Here is a 19917-nt window from a genome sequence, read left to right on the forward strand (position 1 = left end):
AGGACTCTCAAAAAAAGGATATAGGTGAGTAGGGTCTGAGAGTCTCTGCAGCTGTGAACAGCCAATGAGGATACCCTTGGAAGTAGGAAATAATTACTGGGACCCACTTTGTGCCAGTCTCTTTAAATGAATGCTAATTTCCATCCCCCAAAGTTACCTACATTCACAAATGAGAAAATTTAGGCTCAGAGAGGTTAAATAACTTGCCCACAGTCACACAGCTGGTTACGCAGCAAAGCTGAGACTGGTCCTCCAGTCTGCTGGGCTCCAACGCCCACTAAGCTTGGCTCCCACAGACTGTTCAGAGACCCCAGCCACAGCTGCAGATCTACTCTCAGGCTACCCTCAGACCATCCCCAGAATGAAGGATTCCCATCAGCTCTCTGCCCACAGAGTCCCTGCATAGAGAAGCAAAAGCTTGAAAGAGAAACCTTGGGGTGGGATGGGGACTGCTGTCCAACCCACCCCTGAATTCTGAAAGCAAAAGTGAGTCAAAAGAAACATTCATTTTGCAAACAGGAAGGCAAAGCATTGTTATGGAAACCCTGGATTCTCGTCTTCTCTCAAGACCTCTCTGGTCACGGTTTCCACACTGGACCACGAGAACTGGGCCCATCCAGTTTTTTTCTTTCTTTCTAGACAGGGTCTGGCTCTGCTACCCAGGCTGGAGTGCAGCCGTGCGATCATAGCTCACTGCAGCCTCAACCTCCTGGGCTCATGCAATCCTCCCACTTCAGCCTCCCAGGTAGGTGAAACCACAGGTGTGTGCCACTACGCCAAGCTAATTTTTGTATCTTTTGTAGAGATGGGGTTTTGCTATATTGTCCAGGCTAGTCTTTAACTGCTGGTTTCAAGTGATCCTCCAGCCTCAGCCTCCCAAACTGCTGGGATTACATATGTGAGTCACCATGCCTGGCCCCCATCCAGCTTCTGATTCACTTGAAACTGCCGCCCCATTCTGCCTTTTCCCACCTCCAGGTCTTTGTTCATACTGTGCTCTCAGCCCCTGCCTAACATAGCCTCTCTCAAGCCTCTTCCAAAAGGAAACCCTACCTTCTTTCAAGGCCCGGTCCAAGCCTAGCTCTTCCCCCGTGCCATGGTGACCACTCCTGCTCAGAGCAGTCACAGCCTCGTCTCAACCACAGAATCCAGTCCAGGGACTGCACAGGAACTCAGACCAGAATCCAGTCCAGGGACTGCACAGGGACTCAGGTGGCCTCACCTTAGTCCACACCCATGACAGACATGGTCCACTTACCACAACACTCCCCCACCTAACATGAGCCCAGACACAGCCTTAGACCCTCCTAACCCAGCACACGCCAGCAGTCAATTCCTTTTCATCAGAGATGGTGTGAGACTTGAAACCCATCTGTGAGGCCTGCCTCTGGCCGTATAGCGCTGGGCACTGTCTGATTATTTCATGTGTCATTCAGGGGACCCCAATGCCAGATGACAGGGACTGCTGCCTCACCTTTTTTTCTTACTTTTTATTTTTAATTTTTTTTTTTTTGAGACAGTCTTGCTTTGTTGCCCAGGCTGGAATGCAATGGCGTGATCTCAGCTCACTGCAACCTCCCCCTCCCGGGTTCCAGCAATTCTCATGTCTCAGCCTCCCAAGTAGCTGGGACTACAGGTGCGTGCCACCGTGCCTGGCTAGTTTTTTTGAGACAGAGTTTCACTCTGTCACCCAGGCTGAAGTGCAATAGTACGATCTTGGCTCACTGCAACCGACGCCTCCCCAGTTCAAGTGACTCTCGTGCCTCAGCTACCCAAGTAGCTGGGATTACAGGTGTGTGTCACCATGCCCAGCTAATTTTTTGTATTTTTAGTAGAGACGGGGTTTCACCATGTTGGCCAGGCTGGTCTCAAACATCTGATTTCAAGTGATCCACCTGCCTCAGCCTCCCAAAAGGCTGGGATTACAGGCATGAGCCACCGCGCCCAGCCTCCCTCTCCTTTTTGAGGGCTCCCACCCCACTTAGACATAAGTGATACAAAGAAGAGAACACGGGGACAGATTCTCTTGACACTTGCTTGTGACTATGCGACCTTGAACAATGACCTCTCTGGCCTCCATACTCTCATCTGTAAAATGGGATGATAATCCCACTACCCAGCTTAGTGGGCTGTTGGGAAGGAGGGAATGGGAAAGGACTTATATTATGGTGTCTGACACTACATGCTGGACACTCGCTTCCTCCAATGTCCCATCTCCATCCCCTGTGCCCACCCTGGGGAGAGGAGCCCCCTCCCATACTCCCCAGAAGAAGCCCACCATACCTGGTGCCCGCCACCGCCCCATCATTCTTCCCAAGGGGCTCGTCCAGCTCCACGCCACACCACTCGCCCTTGGCAAAGTCTGTCTCCCCCACGTACCGCACCACGCCAGTCTTCGTCCCGCCAACCTGTCAGCACACAGGGAGACTCAGGTCTAGAGGATGCAATGGCAGCGGCAGAGATGGCAGGGGCACCCAGCACAGGCTTATCCCATCCATCCCTTCCAGCATGCAGAGGACACGGGAGCCAGGAGTGGGGAGGGAGAGACACCTAAGGATGATTGAGATGGAGACAGGTTAACCAGTGCCTCCAAGGGCTGACACAGGCAAGGGCACAGGCTTTGAATACAGACACACAGACCTGCATTCAAACTCTGTCACTTAGAAGCTGTGTGTGCCTAGGCAAGTTATCTAACCTCTCTGAGCCTCAGCATCTTCATCTGTAAAAGGGTTTTCGGGGCTGGGCCATTGGCTCATGCCTGTAATCCCAGCACTTTGGGAGGCCAAGGTGGGCAGATCACCTGAGGTCAGGAGTTCAAGACCAGCCTGCCCAACATGGTGAAACTCTGTCTCTACTAAAAATACAAAAATTAGCCGGGCCTGGTGGTGGGTACCTATAATCCCAGTTATAGGGAGGCTTAGGCAGGAGAATTGCTTGAACCTGGGTGGTGGAGGTTGCAGTGAGCCGAGATTGTGCCAGCGCACTCCAGCCTGGGTAACAGGGCGAGACTCTGACTCAAAAAAAAAAAGGGGTTTTCATGAGAATTAAGTACTGTATATACAGTGTCTAGTATATACTAGAGCTTCAATAAATGGTAACCCTAAAAGCAGTTTTTCTTTTTCTTTCTTTCTTTCTTTTTTTGAGATAGGGTCTTGCTCTGTTGCCTAGGCTGGAGTGCAATGGTACAATCATAGCTCACTGCAGCCTCAAACTCTTGGGCTTAAGCAATCCTCCTACCTCAGCCTCCTGAGTAGCTGGGACTATAGGTGTGTGCCACCATACCCAGCTAAGTTTTTAAAAAATTTTTTGTAGACACAGGATCTTGCTATGTTGCCCAGGCTGGTCTCAAATTCCTGGTCTCAAGCAATCCTCCTGCCTCAGCCTCCTGAGTAGCTGGGACAATAGGTTTGTGCCACCACACCCAGCTAAGTTTTTAAAAATTTTTTGTAGACACAGGGTCTTGATATGTTGCCTGAGCTGGTCTTGAACTCCAGGCTTCAAGCAATCCTCCTGTCTCAGCCTCCCAAAGGGCTGGGATTTATAGGTGTGAATCACCACACCTGGTCCATATCTAAATTTTTTTTTTTATTTGAGACAGTGTTGATTCTCCTGCCTCAGCCTCCGGAGTAGCTGGGACTACCGGTGCGCACCACCATGCCCAGCTAATTTTTTTATTCCATATCTAAATTTTGATCTGACTCCAGGCTTGCAGTACTATGACTAAGTAGATAGTATTCATAGATGAGGATGATGTACTGCAGTTACTTTTCCTTTCCAGAAATTTTTTTTCCCTATAAATAACTATCTTTGATGATTGTCTGCCTAGTGTTTTTTTTTGTTTTTTTGTTTTTGTTTTTAAGACAGAGTCTCACTCTGTCACCCAGGCTGGAGTGCAGTGGCACAACCTCAGCTCACTGCAACCTCCGCCTCCCGGGTTCAAGTGATTCTCCTGCCTCAGCCTCCTGATTAGCTGAGACTACAGGCATGCACCACCATGCCCGGCGAATTTTTTTGTATTTTTAGTAAAGATGGGGTTTCACCATGTTGGCCAGGCTGGTCTCGAACTCCTGACCTCAAGTGATTCACCTGCCTTGGCCTCCCAAAGTGCTGGGATACAGGTATGAGCCATCGCACCTGGCCTGTCTGCCTAGTTTTAATAGTCTCAATACTAATTCAACCCCAACTCTTTCAATAGTCTAAATCTCCTGCCAAGATGCTCAGAGGCATTGAGAATTTTATCAAGTTCTTTCTGAAGATGTCTCTCCCGGGACCCACTCCCAGCTGGGCTGGCTGCTGGCCTCTCTGGAGTGCAGCCATTGGCCTGGAGTCTCCTGTCAACCGTTTCACCTCTGTCCTGGGCTCGATCCTGTTTTCTGGATCCCCTGACTCTTCTTTCTTGGTTTACTACTTATTTTAGTTTATGTTATTTTATTTTATTTTATTTATTTATTTATTTTGAGACAGAGTCTCACTCTGTCACCCGGGCTGGAGTGAAACCCAGGCTCACTGAAACCTCCGCCTCCCAGGTTCAAGCGATTCTCCAGCCTCAGCCTCCGGAGTAGCTGGGATTATAGGCATTTGTCACCACGCCCGGCTAATTTTTGCATTTTTAGTAGAGACGGGGTTTCACCGTGTTGGCCAGGCTGGTCTCGCACTTCTGACCTCAGGTGATCTGCCTGCCTCGGCCTCCCAAAGTGCTGGGATTACAGGTATGAGCCACCACGTCCGGCTGGTTTACTACTTATTTTAGTAAAGCACATCTTCCCACAGCTTTCTAAGAAAAGATGCATGAGGAGGTAAATTTTCGAGCTTTCTATATCTGAAAATGTTTTATTCTTTTTTTTTTTTTTTTTGACACTGGAATGCAGTGGCGTGATCTTGGCTCACCACAACCTTGGCCTCCTGGACAAGCGATCCTCCCACTTCAGCCTCCCAAGTAGCTAGGACTACAGGCACAGGCCACCATGCCTGGGTTGTTTTTTTTTTTTTTTTTGTATTTTTTGTAGAGATGGGGTTTCGTCACATTGCCTAGGCTGGTCTCAAACTTCTGGGTTGAAGCAATCCACTTGCCTCAGCCTCCCAAAGTGCTTGCCTCAGATTACAGGCGTGAGCCACCGTGCCTGGCCAAAATATTTTATTCTCTTTCTCTTTCTTTCTTTCTTTCTTTTCCTTTCTTTTTCTTTCTTTTTTCTTTCTTTTCTTTGTTTCTTTTTCTTTCTCTCTCTCTTTCTTCCCGTCCTTCCCTTCCTTCCTCCCTCCCTCCCTCCCTCCCTCCTTCTCCTTCTTTCCTTCCTTCCTTTCTTTCTTTCCTTCTTTCGACAGGCTCTCACTTTGTCACCCATGCTGGAGTGCAGTGGTGCAATCATGGCTCACTGCAGCCTGAACTCCTGGGTTCAAGTGATCCTCCTGCCTTGGCCTCCCAAGTAGCTGAGATTACAGAACACACTATGATACCTAGCTAACTTTTAACATTTTCTAGTAGAGATGAGATCTCACTATGTTGCCCAGCCTGGTCTTGAACTCTTGGCCTCAAACAATCTTCCTTCCTCAGCCTCCCAGAGTGCTGGAATTACAGGCATGAGCCACTGTGTCTGGCTCACTCTTTTTTTTAATGGAGGTATAAATTCACATAATGTAAAATTTACCATTTTAACCATTTTAAAACATATAGGGCCAAAGATGGTGGCTCATTCCTGTAATCCTAGTGTTTTGGGAAGCTGAGGCAGGAGGATCACTTGAGGCCAGGACTTCGAGACCAGCCTGAGCAATATAGTGAGACCCCCATCTCTACAAAAAATAAAATAAAATACAACAATAAAAAATAAACATACAGGCCAGGAACCGTGGCTCAAACCTGTAATCCCAGCACTTTGGGAGGCCAAGGTGGGTGGATCAGCTGAGCTCAGAAGTTTGAGACCAGCCTGGGCAACATGGTGAAACCCCATCTCTACTAAAAATATAAAAATTAGTCAGGCGTGGTGGTGGGTGCTTATAATCCCAGCTACTCGGGAGGCTGAGACATGAGAATTGCTTGAACCCAGGAGGCAGAGGTTGCAGTGAGCTGAGATTGTGCCACTGCACGCTAGCCTGGGTGACAGAGCGAGACTCCATCTCAAAAAATAATAAAAATAAAAACATAATTCAGTAGCTTTGAGTATATTCACTACTATCACCACTAACTAATTCCAGAACCATCATCCCAAAGAGAAGCCCCATACCCAGGAGAAATCACTGCCTGTTCCATCTTCCTGACAGCCGCTGACAACCCTTAGTCTATTTCTATCCTATCTCTGCAGATTTGTCTCTTCTGGACACTTCATAGAAATGGAATCACACGGCCGGGTGCAGTGGCTCATGCCTGTAATCACAGCATTTTGGGAGGCCGACGCAGGTGGATCACTTGAGGTCAGGAGCTAGAGACCAGCCTGGCCAACACGGTGAAACCCTATCTCTACTAAAAATACGAAAAATTAGTCAGGCGTGGTGGTGCACGCCCGTAATCCCAGGTACTCGGGAGGCTAAGACGGGAGAACCTGGGAGGCAGAGGTTGCAGTGAGCCGAGATTATGCCATTGCACTCCAGCCTGGGTGACAGAGTGAGACTTTATCTCAAAAGGAAATGGAATCACACAATACGTGGCCATTTGTGTTTGGCTTCTTTCACTTAGCATCATGTTTTCGAGGTCCAATCATATTGCAGCAGGTATCAGTACCCCATTGATTTTTAATTTTTATTTACATATATATGTGTGTGTATATATATATATATATTTTTTTTTTTTTTTTTTTTTTTTTTGAGACAGAGTCTTGCTCTGTTGCCAGGCTGGAGTGCAGTGGCATGATCTCGGCTGACCGCAACCTCTGCCTCCCGGGTTCAGGCAATTCTCCTGCCTCAGCCTCCCGAGTAGCTGGGATTACAGGCATGTGCCACCACGCCCAGCTAATTTTTGTATTTTTAGTAGAGATGGGGTTTTTCCATGTTGGCCAAGATGGTCTCGGTCTCTTGACCTTGTTATCCGCCTGCCTCGGCCTCCCAAAGTGCTGGGATTACAGGCGTAAGCCACTACGCCCGACCAATACCTCATTCATTTTGTGGCCAAATGGTATTCCATGGTATGGGCATAACACATTGTGCTTGTCCATTCATCTGCTGATGGACAATTGGGTTGTTTCCACTTTTTCACTGTTATGAATAATGTTGCTATGAATATTCTTGTATAAGTTTTTTTTAAATTTTTTCTTGTATAGGCGAGGTTTCGCCATGTTGCCCAGGCTGGTCTCAAACTCCTGAGCTCAAGTGATCTGCCCGCCTTGGCCTCCCAAAGTACTGGGATTACAGGCATGAGCCATCGTGCTTGACCTACTTGTACAAGTTTTTGTGTGAACATCTGTTTTGAATTCTCTTGCTACTTTTTTTTTTTTTTTTTTTTTTGAGACAGAGTCTCCCTCTGTTGCCCAGGCTGGAGTGCAGTGGCGCGATCTTGGCTCACTGCAAGCTCCGCCTCCTGGGTTCATGCCATTCTCCTGCCTCAGCCTCCCAAGTAGCTGGGACTACAGGCGCCCGCCACCTCGCCTGGCTAATTTTTTTGTATTTTTAGTAGAGATGGGGTTTCACCATGTTAGCCAGGATGGTCTCGATCTCCTGACCTTGTGATTCACCTGCCTCGGCCTCCCAAAGTGCTGGGATTACAGGCGTGAGCCACCGCACCCGGCCCCCTCATTCTTTTTTTAAGAGATAGGGTCTCAGTATGTTGCCCAGGCTGATCCCAAATTCCTGGGCTCAAGGGATCCTCCCATCTCAGCCTCCCAACGCACTGGGATTACAGGCATGAGCCACGTTGCCCAGCCACAATGAGGTGCTTTGATGTGAGCCTTTATTCATCCACTGTCCCGGGCTCCCAGGGGCCCTTTCAATCAAGAAACACCCTTATCAATCTGGGGAATTTTCTTGAGTTAATTATTTGATTTTCTCCCCTCCTTTTTCTCCATTCCCCTTTTCTGTAAATAGATTCTCTAATGTTCTTCTCTTTTGGCTCCTGTTTTTGTTTTTTTTTTGAGATGGAGTCACTCTGTTCCCTAGGCTGGAGTGCAATGGCATGATCTCGGCTCACTGTAACCTCTGCCTCCCAATTCTACTGCCTCATTCTCCTGAGCAGCTGAGATTACAGGCGCCTGCCACCACGCCCGGCTAGTTTTTGTATTTTTAGTAGAGATGGGGTTTCACCATGTTGGCCAGGCTGGTCTCGAACTCCTGACCTCAAGTGATCCGCCCGCCTTGGCCTCCCAAAGTGCTGGGATTACAGGTGTGAGCCCCCGCCACCGGGCTGTTTCCTTTCTGTTCTAGTTCCTGAAATATTTTCTTATCTTTATCTTCTAACACTTCTGTGCAGTTTCTTATTTCTGTGATATTTTTCATTTCCCAGAGCTTTTTGTTCACTGAATATTTATACAACATGAATATTCATGCTCATGAATATTCATACTCACATATTCAGTAGCGTTTTTATTCATATTTAATGCCTGTATCACCTTCTCTTATTTCTCAGAGGACCAGCTGTTTTCTCCAGAGAAGTTTCCTGTAATCTCCATTGTGGAGGGAGCAGGCGTGGCCGCCAGGGCTCAGGGAGCCGTGTGTGGGTAAGGGGGACTTAGAGTACACCAGACGCGGTGGCTCACGCCTGTAATCCCAGCACTTCGGGAGGCCAAGGCAGGCGGATCACGAGGTCAGGAGATCGAGACCAGTCTGGCCAACATGGTGAAACTCCATCCCTACTAAAAATACAAAAAATTAGCCAGGTGTGGTGGTGGGTGCCTGTAATCCCAGCTACTCGGGAGGCTGAGGCAGGAGAATGGCGTGAACCCAGGAGGCAGAGCTTGCAGTGAGCGGAGGTCGCACCACTGCGCTCCAGCCTGGGTGACAGAGTGCGACTCCGTCTTAAAAAAAAAAAAAAAAAAAGAATACACATGTTCACTTCATCTACCTTTTTCAGTCCCTCCTGCCTGGGATCCCTCTATCCAATAATTCTCTGTCATCCTCTCAGGAGACCAAGTGTCCATACCAGACATCAGCTAGAGGAACAGTCACCAGGCTAGAGGAACAGTCACCAGGCAAGGGGAACAGTCACCAGGCAACGAGTAGTCACCAGGCAAGGCAGGAACGGGGACGGGGCAGGGGATCTAAGGTGTTTTTGTTTTTTTGTTTTGTTTTGTTTTTAGAGGTAGGGTCTCCCTCTGTCACCCAGGCTGGAGTGCAGTGGTGCATTTATGGCTCACTGTAGCCTCGAACTTCTGGGCTCAAACAGTCCTCCCTCCTCAGCCTCCTGAGTAGTTGGGACTGCAGGCATGCAACACCACACTTGAATAATTTTATTTTTTATTTTTTTATAGAGACAGGGTGTCACTCTGTTGCCCAGGCTGGTCTGGAACTGCTGGGCTCAAGCAATCCTCCCACCTCAGCTTCCCAAAGTGCTTGGATTACAAGTGTGAGCCACTGTGCATGGCCAGTCTTTTTTTGTTTGTTTGTTTGTTTGTTTGAGAATCTTACTCTGTCTCCCAGGCTGGAGTACAGCAGCGTGATCTCAGCTCACTGCAACCTCTGCCTCCCAGGTTCAAGTGATTGTCCTGACTCAGTCACCCGAGGAGCTTGGATTACAGGTGTGCGCCCCCACACCCAGCTAACTTTGTATTTTTAGTAGAGACGGGGTTTCACCATGTTGGCCAGGCTGGTCTCGAACTCCTGGCCTCAAGTGATTCACCCACCTTGGCCTCTCAAATTGCCAGGATTATAGGCGTGAGCCACTGTGCCCAGCTGCATCTAAAGACTTTTAAACCAATGCCGTTCCTGACCCCAATGGCAGCCTCATTTCTAGAGGCCAACATGTGGCCAGTTACTGAACATCTAGGGTTTCTGGATGGACACTGATTGCTTCTCCTCTTCCCCTGCCACTAGCTCTTTTTAAAAAAATTTCTCTTCATAGCCGCATGTGGTGGCTCACACCTGTAATCCCAACACTTTGGGAGACTGAGGCAGGAGAATTACTTGAGCCCAGGAGTTCAAGACCAGCCTGGGCAACATAGCAAGACCCCTCTCTACAAAAAAAATTAAGAAATTAGCTGGGTGTGGTGGCACACACTTGTAGTCCCAACTACTCAGGAGGATGAGTTGGGAGGATCGCTTGAACCCAGGAGTTTGAGGGTACAGTGAGCTAGGATCATGCCACTGCACTCCAGCCTGGACAACACAGCAAGAAGCCATCTCAAAAAACGAAAAAACCCAAACATCTCTTCAGTGTTGTTCTAGTGCAAATTCAGGAGGGATTGAAAATAAATGTGTATGTTTATTTACCATGTTTATCTGAACCTAAATATTTCTTTCTTCCTCTCTCTCTCTCTCTCATTCTCTCGCTTTCTTGAGACAGAGTCTCATTCTTGTTGCCCAGGCTGGAGTGCAATGGCAGGATCTCAGCTCATTGCAACCTCCGCCTCCCGGGTTCAAGAGATTCTCCTGCCTCAGCCTCCTGAGTAGCTGGAATTATAGGCACCCGCCACCATGCCCGGCTAATTTTTGTACTTTTAGCAGAGACGGGGTTTCCCCATGTTTCCCCATGTTGGCCAGGTTGATCTCAAACTCCTGACCTCAGGTGATCCACCCACCTCAGCCTCCCAAAATGCTGGGATTACAGGCATGAGCCACCATGCCTGGCCTATGACTTTCTAAAATGTTCATTTCGTTTTACTTCTGGACTCACTGTAATACCAGCACTTTGAGAGGCTGAGGTGGGTGGATCACTTGAGGCCAAGAGTTCAAGACCATCCTGGCAACATGGAGAAACCCTGTCTCACCAAAAAATACAAAAATTAGCCAGGTGGGTGGCGCATGCCTGTAATCCTAGCTACTTGGAAGGCTGAGGCACGAGAATCGCTTGAACCTGGGAGGTAGAGTTTTCAGTGAGTCGAGATAGCGCCACTATACTTCACTCTGGGCGACAGAGCAAGACTCTGTCTAAAAAATAAATAAATAAATAAAATGTTAATTTCTCTTAACACCCCAAGTGTGCCTCAGTGTGCCTAAGTAAATCCAGCTCCCCAATTAAAACTAGCTCCTGTCCCACCATCTCCTAGGGCCAACTACATGTGCCTCGCACATGAAAGACAAGAAGTCCAAATCTGACATTTCCATCAGGCGGGTACTGTTACCACATTCATAGAAGAAGAGACTGAAGTTCAGAGTAGCCAGGGAGTGAAAGAGACAGGTGGACCTCTTCTTACTACGCTCTGGGGCCTTCTCAATCCCAACTGGACTTGATTCCAGACCAGATCCCACCCTCCTCTGTCTCCTCCTTGGGTAGGGCCCTGGTGTCTCTGCCATGGAGGCCTGTCTGTGAGTCTGGGTTGTTCTCTCTGGTCTCTGGCCTTCAGGTGGGATTGTTTTCTCAGCCCCTCCTCTCTGGTACCAGGTCTCTGCCACTCTGTCTACACAATCAGTCTTGGATCATTCAGCTCTGTAATTCCAACCTGGAATGTCCTTTCTCTTCCCTAGCCTAAATCCTCAACTAGGCTGGGCTCAGTGGCTCATGCCTATAGTCCCAGCACTTTGGGAGGCTGAGGCAGGAGGATCGCTTGAGGCCAGGAATTTGAGGCCAGCCCGAGGAACATAGCGAGACCCCAATCTCTATAAAAATAAATAAATAAATAATAAAAATTAAAAAATTAGGCAGGCATGGTGGTGCACGTCTGTAGTCCCAGATTCTTGGGAGGCTGAGGCAGGAGGATCGCTTGAGCCTAAGAGTTTGAGGCTGCAGTGAGCTGTGACTGCACCACTGCACTCCATCCTGAGTGACAGAGCAAGACCTTGTCTCAAAAAAAACCGTGCTAGGCACAGTGCCCAGTGTGAGGCATGCCCCCCGAGAAAGCAGTATTTCAACCATAGGATGCAATCTACTTAAAGACTGAGAAGTCAAGGTCAAGGTAGCCCAGCCCCCTTGCTGCTGCCAACCCTGCAGACAGGCCAGGGCTTAGCAGACACTTCTAGAGCAGTGGCAGTGCCCACCTCATGCCCCTCTCTTGCATACCACAGCCAGAGATGGTCAGAAGCACCCACTCTCTGCAGGGAGAGCAGGTGCAGGGGGAATGCCAGGGATCAAACTGGGGTTAAACCTACTGCTCCCCAATCCAGGGAGCAATCTGGGCTGGTCAGTAACCCCCAGAGCCTCCACTTCCCGCCCCAACAGGGTCACAGGCCCACGCCCAGGGCACTCCCACGACATTAGTCAGACTGTGCACAGCCATAGCTCCTTGCAGACTATGACTCATCCTCACATCCACCAGTTCTCTCTCTCTCTCTTTTTTTTTTAAGACAGCGTCTCACTCTGTCGCCCTGGCTAGAGTGCAGTGGTCCGATCATGGCTCACTGCAGCCTTGACCCCCTGAGCTCAAGTGATCCTCCCACCTCAGCCTCCTGAGTAGCTGGGAACATAGGCAGGCACCGCCATGCCTGGCTATTTTTTTTTTTTTTTGTATTTTTAGTAGAGACGGGGTCTTGCTACGTTGCCCAGGCTGGTTTCCAAATCCTGACCTTGAGTGGTCCGCCTGCCTTGGCCTCCCAAAGTGCTGAGATTATAGGCGTGAGCCACCGTGCCCGGCTGCCATTAGCTCTCTTAATGCTCCCCAAAAAAGCATAAAGCAAAACAAGAGTGCTGGGCCATGGCCATTTTGCTGAATGGACACATGGAGAATGAATGAATGAATGAATGAATGAATGAGGATGAGGCTCTGTAAGTGACTTGCCCAATATCACAGACGTGGGCCTGATTTCCCTGCTGTACCCACCCCCAGTAGGTGCCCTCAGACCCCAGAGATCCTGAAGGACAGGTCAGGGAGACTAAGCTGTTTGCCCAGGTCCTGTTGGATGGGGTTGGCTTTCCTGGGAGCCAGAGGAGGAAGAACAGAGTGACGGTCCCAAAACAAGTTCCTTGGACAGAATGGTGCAGGGGTCCAGGAGTCCAGCCTTCTTCCTGGGCCCTGCCGTTTCTGCTCCACTCTGGTTTTTTTTTTTTGAGACGGAGTCTTGCTCTGTTGCCCAGGCTGGAGTGGAGCTGCACCATCTCAGCTCACTGCAATCTCCGCCTCCTGAGTTCAAGCGATTCTCCTGCCTCAACCTCCTGAGTAGCTGGGATTACAGGCGCCCATCACCGTGTTTTTTTTTTTTTTTTTGAGACAGAGTCTCGCTCTGTCACCCAGGCTGGAGTGCAGTGGCACCATCTCAGCTCACTGCAAGCTCTGCCTCCCAGGTTCACGCCATTCTCCTGCCTCAGCCTCCCAAGTAGCTGGGACGACAGGCGCCCGCCACCGCACCCGGCTAATTTTTTGTATTTTTAGTAGAGATGGGGTTTCACCATGGTCTCGATCTTCTGATCTCGTGATCCGCCTGCCTCGGCCTCTCAAAGTGCTAGGATTACAGGTGTGAGCCACCGCGCCCGGCCACCATGTATTTTTCAGTAGAGGTGAGGTTTCACCATGTTGCCCAGGCTGGTCTCGAACTCCTGACCTCAAGTGCTCCACCTACCTCGGCCTCCCAAAATGCTGGGATTATGGCGTGAGCCACCGCACCCGGCCCCTGCTCCACTCTTGCCCCCTCCGATCCCATCCCCCCCAGGCAGCAGGTGTGATGTCCTTAACCCATGAACCTGTCACACGGCTGCAGCTTCCACGGCTACCTCAGCTCTTAGAGCAAAGCCCTGGCTGCATCCCAGGTCCCTGGCCCTGTAGGGTCACCCAGGTTAGCCTCTGGGGTGTGATCTTTCCCTGGCTTCCCCCACTGCCCACTCAGCCTCCCTGATCTTTTCAGTCTCTTTTTTTTTTTTTTGAGACGGAGTCTCGCTCTGTCACCTAGGCTGGAGTGCAATGGCATGATCTCGGCTCTCTGCAATCTCTGCAATCTCTGCCTCCCAGGTTCAAGCGATTCTCCTGCCTCAGCCTCCCGAGTAGCTCGGACTACAGGCACGTGCCACCACATCAGGCTAATTTTTGTATTTTTAGTAGAGACAGGGTTTCAACATATTGGTGAGGCTGGTTCGAACTCCTGACCTCCGGTGATCCACCTGCCTCAGCCTCCCAAAGCGCTGGGATTACAGGTGTGAACAACCGCGCCGGGCCTCTTCTCACAGTTTCTCTAGTCTCTCAGGCCATGGGTCTCTGCCTGGCACAATGCTCTGGCCCCACATCACTAGGCCAATGCCAGGCCATTCCCTAAGTTCTGCCCTCACACCATTCCTCGGGGCAGCCTCCCCACCAGGCCAGGCTCTGAGAGCACCGCAGCACACTTGGCAGACTCTGTAGGGAGACACTAATATCTGCGATCACTGGCCTCATGGTCTCTCTCCTGTAAGTAGGAGATGGCTGGAGGGCAGGGACCACATCTGGCCACGCTTACCACCAGGTCACCCAGGGGAGGTTCTGTCCAGGGGAACCAGGCTAGCAAAGGCGTGGTGCCAGGTATGGTGGCATGGGCCTGTAGTCCCAGCTTCTTGGGAGGCTGAGGCAGGAGGATTGTTTGAGTCCAAGTTTGAGGCTGCAGTGAGCTATGACTGCACCACTGCACTCCATCCTGGGCAACAGAACAAGAACCTGTTTCAAAAAAAAAAAAAAAAGCAGAGCCCTCACCCTGGCCAGGACAGAGAGGAAATACAGCTCAGTGAACAGTGGGCAGGCACTTGTCACATGTCACTTCAGACGAGTTATTAAACTTTCCTGAGGCTGGGCACGGTGGCTCATGCCTGTAATCCCACCACTTTGGGAGGCTGAGGTGGGCAGGTCAAGAGATCAAGACCATCCTGGCCAACATGGTGAAACCCTATCTCTACTAAAAATACAAAAAATTAGCAGGGCATGGTGGCGCGTGCCTGTAGTCCCAGCTACTCAGGAGGCTGAGGCAGGAGGATTGCTTGAACCTGGAAAGTGGAGGTTGCAGTGAGCCGAGATCGCGCCACTGCACTCCAGCCTGGTGACAGAGCGAGACTAGAAAAACAAAACAAAACAAAAAACAAACAAACAAACAAACAAAAAACTTCCCTGAGCCTCAGTTTCCCCATCCATAAAGTGAGGATGATAAAACCACATCACAGCATCACAGCGCAGGCTTGAGGATTCAACGGGGCCATGGGTGTAAACATTTCCTCTCGCTCCCCTACCCACAACCCCAAAGGCTCCTCCCAGAAACCTCCAGGAGAAACCTTTGACAGGTTCTCAGAGCAGGGAGGGAGGACCCCAGGCAGCAATACACTTTGGGGATCCCTGGTCTGGGTCCCCAGACCCCCTGCCCTTCTTCACTCGGCTTTGGGGCTCCAAGCCTGTGCTCCCCACCTCGGGTTGGAATGACCAACCACCTTCCCCCAGGAAGCCTTGCAGACAGGACACAGGGACCCCTGCCCCACCGACAGCTCCTCACACCCCAGGCCCAGAAGGCCATGTCAGGGACTTCCCTGTACCCTATGAGCTCTTCCCAACGCTGTGGTCCCAGGTGCAGGGTTAGCCCAAGGCCACCACAGCCTGGTTGGACAGCAAGACACAGCCCTGTCCCGTCCACCTGACCACCAACAACCCAGGTCACTGCTGTATTCAGACTCTAGAAGACTTGGGGGTCACTGTCCCCTTTCCAACCTGGCCCCAACAGCTGGGACTAGTGGAGAAGAGGGGCCCCTGGCAGGAAGCTGTCAGCTCCAGTAACCCAGTTCTCTCAACTTCAACAACACTGATCACTCAAGTTGTAGCTGATAAGGTGTCTGCACCTCCTGGCCCTGGGCAAGGGGTTATAACCATTACTACTATTATTATTATTGCTTTTTTGAGACAGAGTCTCACTCTGTCACCCAGGCTGGAGTGCAGTGGCATGATCTCGGCTCACTGCAACCTCCGCCTCCTGGGTTCAAGTGATTCTCTTGCCTCAGCTTCCCAAGTAGATGGGATTATAGGCACACGCCATCACAGCCAGCTAATTTTTGTATTTTTAGTAGAGATGGTGTTTCGCCATGTTGGCCAGGCTGGTCTCAAACTCCTGACCTCAGGTGATTTGCCTGCCTTGGCCTCCCAAAGTGCTGGGATTACAGGTGTGAGCCACTGTGCTCGGCCTTATTATTATTATTGAAACAGGGTCTGGCTCTGTCACCCAAGCTGGAGTGCAGTGGCACTATCTTGGCTCACTGCAACCTCTGCCTCCCAGGATCAAGCCATCCTCCCACTACAGCCTCCTGAGTAGCTGGGAGTACAGGGCCATGCCACCATGCCTGGCTAATTTTTTTTTGTATTTTTTTTGTAGAGATGGGGTCTCACTATGTTGCCCAGGCTGATCTTGAACTCCTGGGCTCAAGTGATCCTCCCACTTCAGCCTCCCAAAGTGCTGAGATTACAAGCATGAACCACTGGGCCTGGCCAGGACCAGGGGTCTTGAGAACTCCAGTTCCCAGCCTTTTCCAGTACATGCCTGGCACATGCATGTGGATGAACTGGATCAATAGATAATATCAATAATAGACAAAATGTATGGGTACTTACTATTAGGCACTGTCTAAATGAGTGATACGTTTTAATGCATCTCCAACTATGACTGAAGTACGATTAAAATTCCCATTTTGGTCGGGCGTGGGGGCTCACACCTGTAATCCCAGCACTTTGGGAGGCCAAGGCGGGTGGATCACCTGAGGTCGGGAGTTCACGACCAGCTTGGTCAAAATGATGAAACCCTGTCTCTACCGAAAATACAAAAATTAGCCGGACGTGGTGGCACATGCCTGTAATCCCAGTTATTAGGGAGGCTGAGGCAGGAGAATCACTTGAACCCGGGAGATGGAGGTTGCAGTGAGCTGAAATCATGCCACTGCACTCCAGCCTGGATGACAGGAGCAAAACTCCATCTCAAAAAAAAAAAAAAAATCCCATTTTACCGATAGAAAGAGTGAGGCCCAGAAAGTTTAAGACACTTGCCCAGGGTCACACAGCAACAGTCTCCAGAGCCCACACTACCTGTCTCTCTGTCACTCTGTATGGTCCTGATAAGGAATGGGTGTCCCAGGCTGGACCCTGTCCGAGCCCCCTTCGAGTCCCCACCCTGCCCAGCCCAGGGGGGTCCAGCCCCGCCAAGTGGGGCAGAGCAGGGAAGGGAAGGGAGGCTGGGCCCAGAGCCCAGTACTGCCCGCACTCACCAGCACGCGGTCCCCCAGGCGCAGGTCCTTGTCGCCCCGCTTCACAGAGCCGCTGTCTGAGAGGTTGGATCCCGACTCGTTGCCGGTCTTCACGGAGCTGTTGAGGACGCTCTCCCGCAGGGGGATGACGCGGCTGGTCAGCGGGGGCGTGGCCGTGCCCGAATGCAATGACAGGTTCTGGGCAGTCAGCGACTCCACGGAGTGGGCATCACTCCCCGAGCCCTCGGCCGTGGGCTGCCGGGTCAGCTTGGAGGGCCGCGTGAAGATACCCTGGAGGGCCGGGCACTCAAAGTAGCGCACGCCGCCCACCGCGCCATCATTCTTGCCCACCGGGTCATCCAGCACCACGCCGGCCCACTGGCCCGGTGCGAACTGCGTCTCTCCCAGATACTGCACCACGCCTGGCTTCACGCCGTTCACCCACACCCGCTCGCCCACCACAAAGTCCCCCAGGAAGTCATCCCCCACTTCCGCCGCCTTGGGGCCTGGCTTCTCGGGGGCAGCAGCTGCGGCCGGGGAGGAGGAGGGTCCGGAAGACTGTTTGTGCAGCGGGGAGCCTGCAAAGAAGGAGAGGGAAAGGGAAAGAGGTGGCTGTTAGGGCTGGCGTGGGGCTGGCCCCTGGGTGGCCCCAGGAGCACAGAGTCTAGGGTTGGGAGGTGGCTGATTTGTATTTTTGGGTAGAGATGGGGTTTCACCATGTCGGCAAGGCTGGTCTCGAACTCCTGACCTCAAGTAATCCACCCGCCTCGGCTTCCCAAAGTGCTGGGATTATAGGCGTGAGGCACCACACTCAATCCCTATTTATTTACTTTTTGAGATAGGGTCTTGCTCTGTCACCCAGACTAGAGTGCATTGACGATATGGTGACTCACTGCAGTCTTGACTTCCTGGGCTCCAGCAATCCTCTACCTCAGCCTCCCGAGTAGCTGAAACCACAGACACTTGCCACTACACTGGGCTAATTTTTGTATTTTTTGTAGAGATGAGGTCTTGCCATGGAAACCGAGGCACGAATGGTTGGCTGTGTGCTCCTGGGCAGGTCCTCCTCAGGTCTCCCTACTCTTCCAGCCCTCCAGAGTGTCCCCAGGAAAGTACGCCCTCAGAAGCAATGTTTCCAGGCCGGGCATGGTGGCGCACGCCTGTAATCCCAGCACTTTGGGAGGCCGAGGCAGGCGGATCACCTAAGATCAGGAGTTTGAGGCCAGCCTGACCAATATGGTGAAATCCCATCTCTACTAAAAATAAAATAATTAGCCGGGTGTGGTGGCAGGTGCCTGTAATCCCAGCTACTGAGGAGGCTAAGGTGGGAGGATCACTTGAACTCGAGAGGTGGAGATTGCAGTGAGTTGAAATCACACCACTGCACTCCAGCCTAGGGGAAAGAGGAAGACTTCATCTTTAAAAAGACAAAAAAAAAAAAAGAAGAAGCAATGGCTTTCCATTTCTCAAGGAAACTGCAAGTCCTGGGCCAGGGATGAACCCGTTCTCAAGGATTACAAGCCACCTCCCCACTGGGTGGGCTCAGGCCCTCAGCTGTTGACCCGAGAACCCCTGTGGCCCCTATGTGGGACCTAGGTGTTGTGCAAGTGGTCTCCGAGACCCCCATCCTTGCCCTCAGACAGTTACAGGGCCCACAAAAGGCTCCCAGCCTATTTCCTCATAGAGGGACACAGCCACAGACTTCTTGCATAAAGATGTCCCCTTCTGTCTCTCTTGGGACAGGAAAGAAAACCCTCCTAACTCTCTCCTGGGCCTCCCCCTCTCTCCCCTCCCCAAGCTGCAGCCCAGCCTAAGGCCTCAGGGTCCACAGACCCCGGAAAGTGGAAGGGTGGCTAGGTTCAGTGGCTCATGCCTATAATCCCAGCACTTTGGGAGGCTGAGGTGGGCAGATCACCTGAAGTCAGGAGTTCAAGACCAGCCTGGCCAACACGGTGAAACCCCGTCTCTACTAAAAATACAAAAAAATTAGCCGGATGTGCTGGTGGGCGCCTGTAGTCCTAGCTACCCAGGAGGCTGAGACAGGAGAATTGCTTGAACCCAGGAGGCAGAGGTTACAGTGAGCCGAGACAGTGCCACTGCACTCCAGCCTGGGTGACAGAGCGAGACTCTGTCCCAAAAAAAAAAAAAAACAAAAAAAACAAAAAAAACAAAAAAAACAAACAACCATAGTAATCACAGGCTTGCATGAGACTCCGTGCTAAGAGCTTAACATATGATAGCTCATCTGATCCCCAATTGCCCCCATTTCACAGATGAGAAAACTGAGGCTCAGAGATATCAGGTGCTTCACCTGAGCTCCCAGACAATAGGCAGTGGGACTGATTTGGTTTGGCTGTGTCCCCACCCAAATCTCATCTTGAATTGTAGCTCTCATAATTTCCATGTTTTGGGAGGTACCCAGTGGGAGCTTAATGAATCATGGGGGTGGTTTCCCCCATACTGTTGTGGTGGTAGTGAATAAGTCTCACAAGATCTGACGATTTTATAAGAGGTTTCTCCTTCTCTCATTCTCTCTTGTCTGCCGCCATGTAAGACGTGGCTTTTGCCTTCCACCATGATTGTGAGGCCTCCCCAGCCACATGGAACTGTGAGTCCATTAAAATTCTTTTCTTTTATAAATTACCCAGTCTCATGCCAAGCATGGTGGCTCATGCCTATATCCCAGCACTTTGCGGGGCCAAGGTGGGCAGATCACTTGAGGTCAGGAGTTCGAGACCAGCCTG

The 19917-nt window shown here is 50.8% G+C and overlaps 1 protein-coding gene across 5 annotated transcripts in view; it reads right to left on the reverse strand.

Annotated features, from left to right (window-relative positions):
• CLIP2 (CAP-Gly domain containing linker protein 2) overlaps window positions 1-19917 on the reverse strand; it is a 115938-nt gene that overhangs the window by 48291 nt on the left and 47730 nt on the right. For all 5 annotated transcript variants that reach the window (XM_054495327.2, XM_054495325.2, XM_063668268.1 and 2 more), the window contains 2 exons: window positions 17195-17751; window positions 2284-2408 (listed from right to left, as the gene is read on the reverse strand). In XM_054495327.2, the coding sequence (XP_054351302.1) occupies window positions 2284-2408; window positions 17195-17751 (682 nt within the window). The remainder of the gene's footprint in view (window positions 1-2283; window positions 2409-17194; window positions 17752-19917) is intronic.

This window comes from Pongo pygmaeus, chromosome 6, assembly GCF_028885625.2.
Source record: "Pongo pygmaeus isolate AG05252 chromosome 6, NHGRI_mPonPyg2-v2.0_pri, whole genome shotgun sequence".
NCBI lineage: Eukaryota > Metazoa > Chordata > Mammalia > Primates > Hominidae > Pongo > Pongo pygmaeus.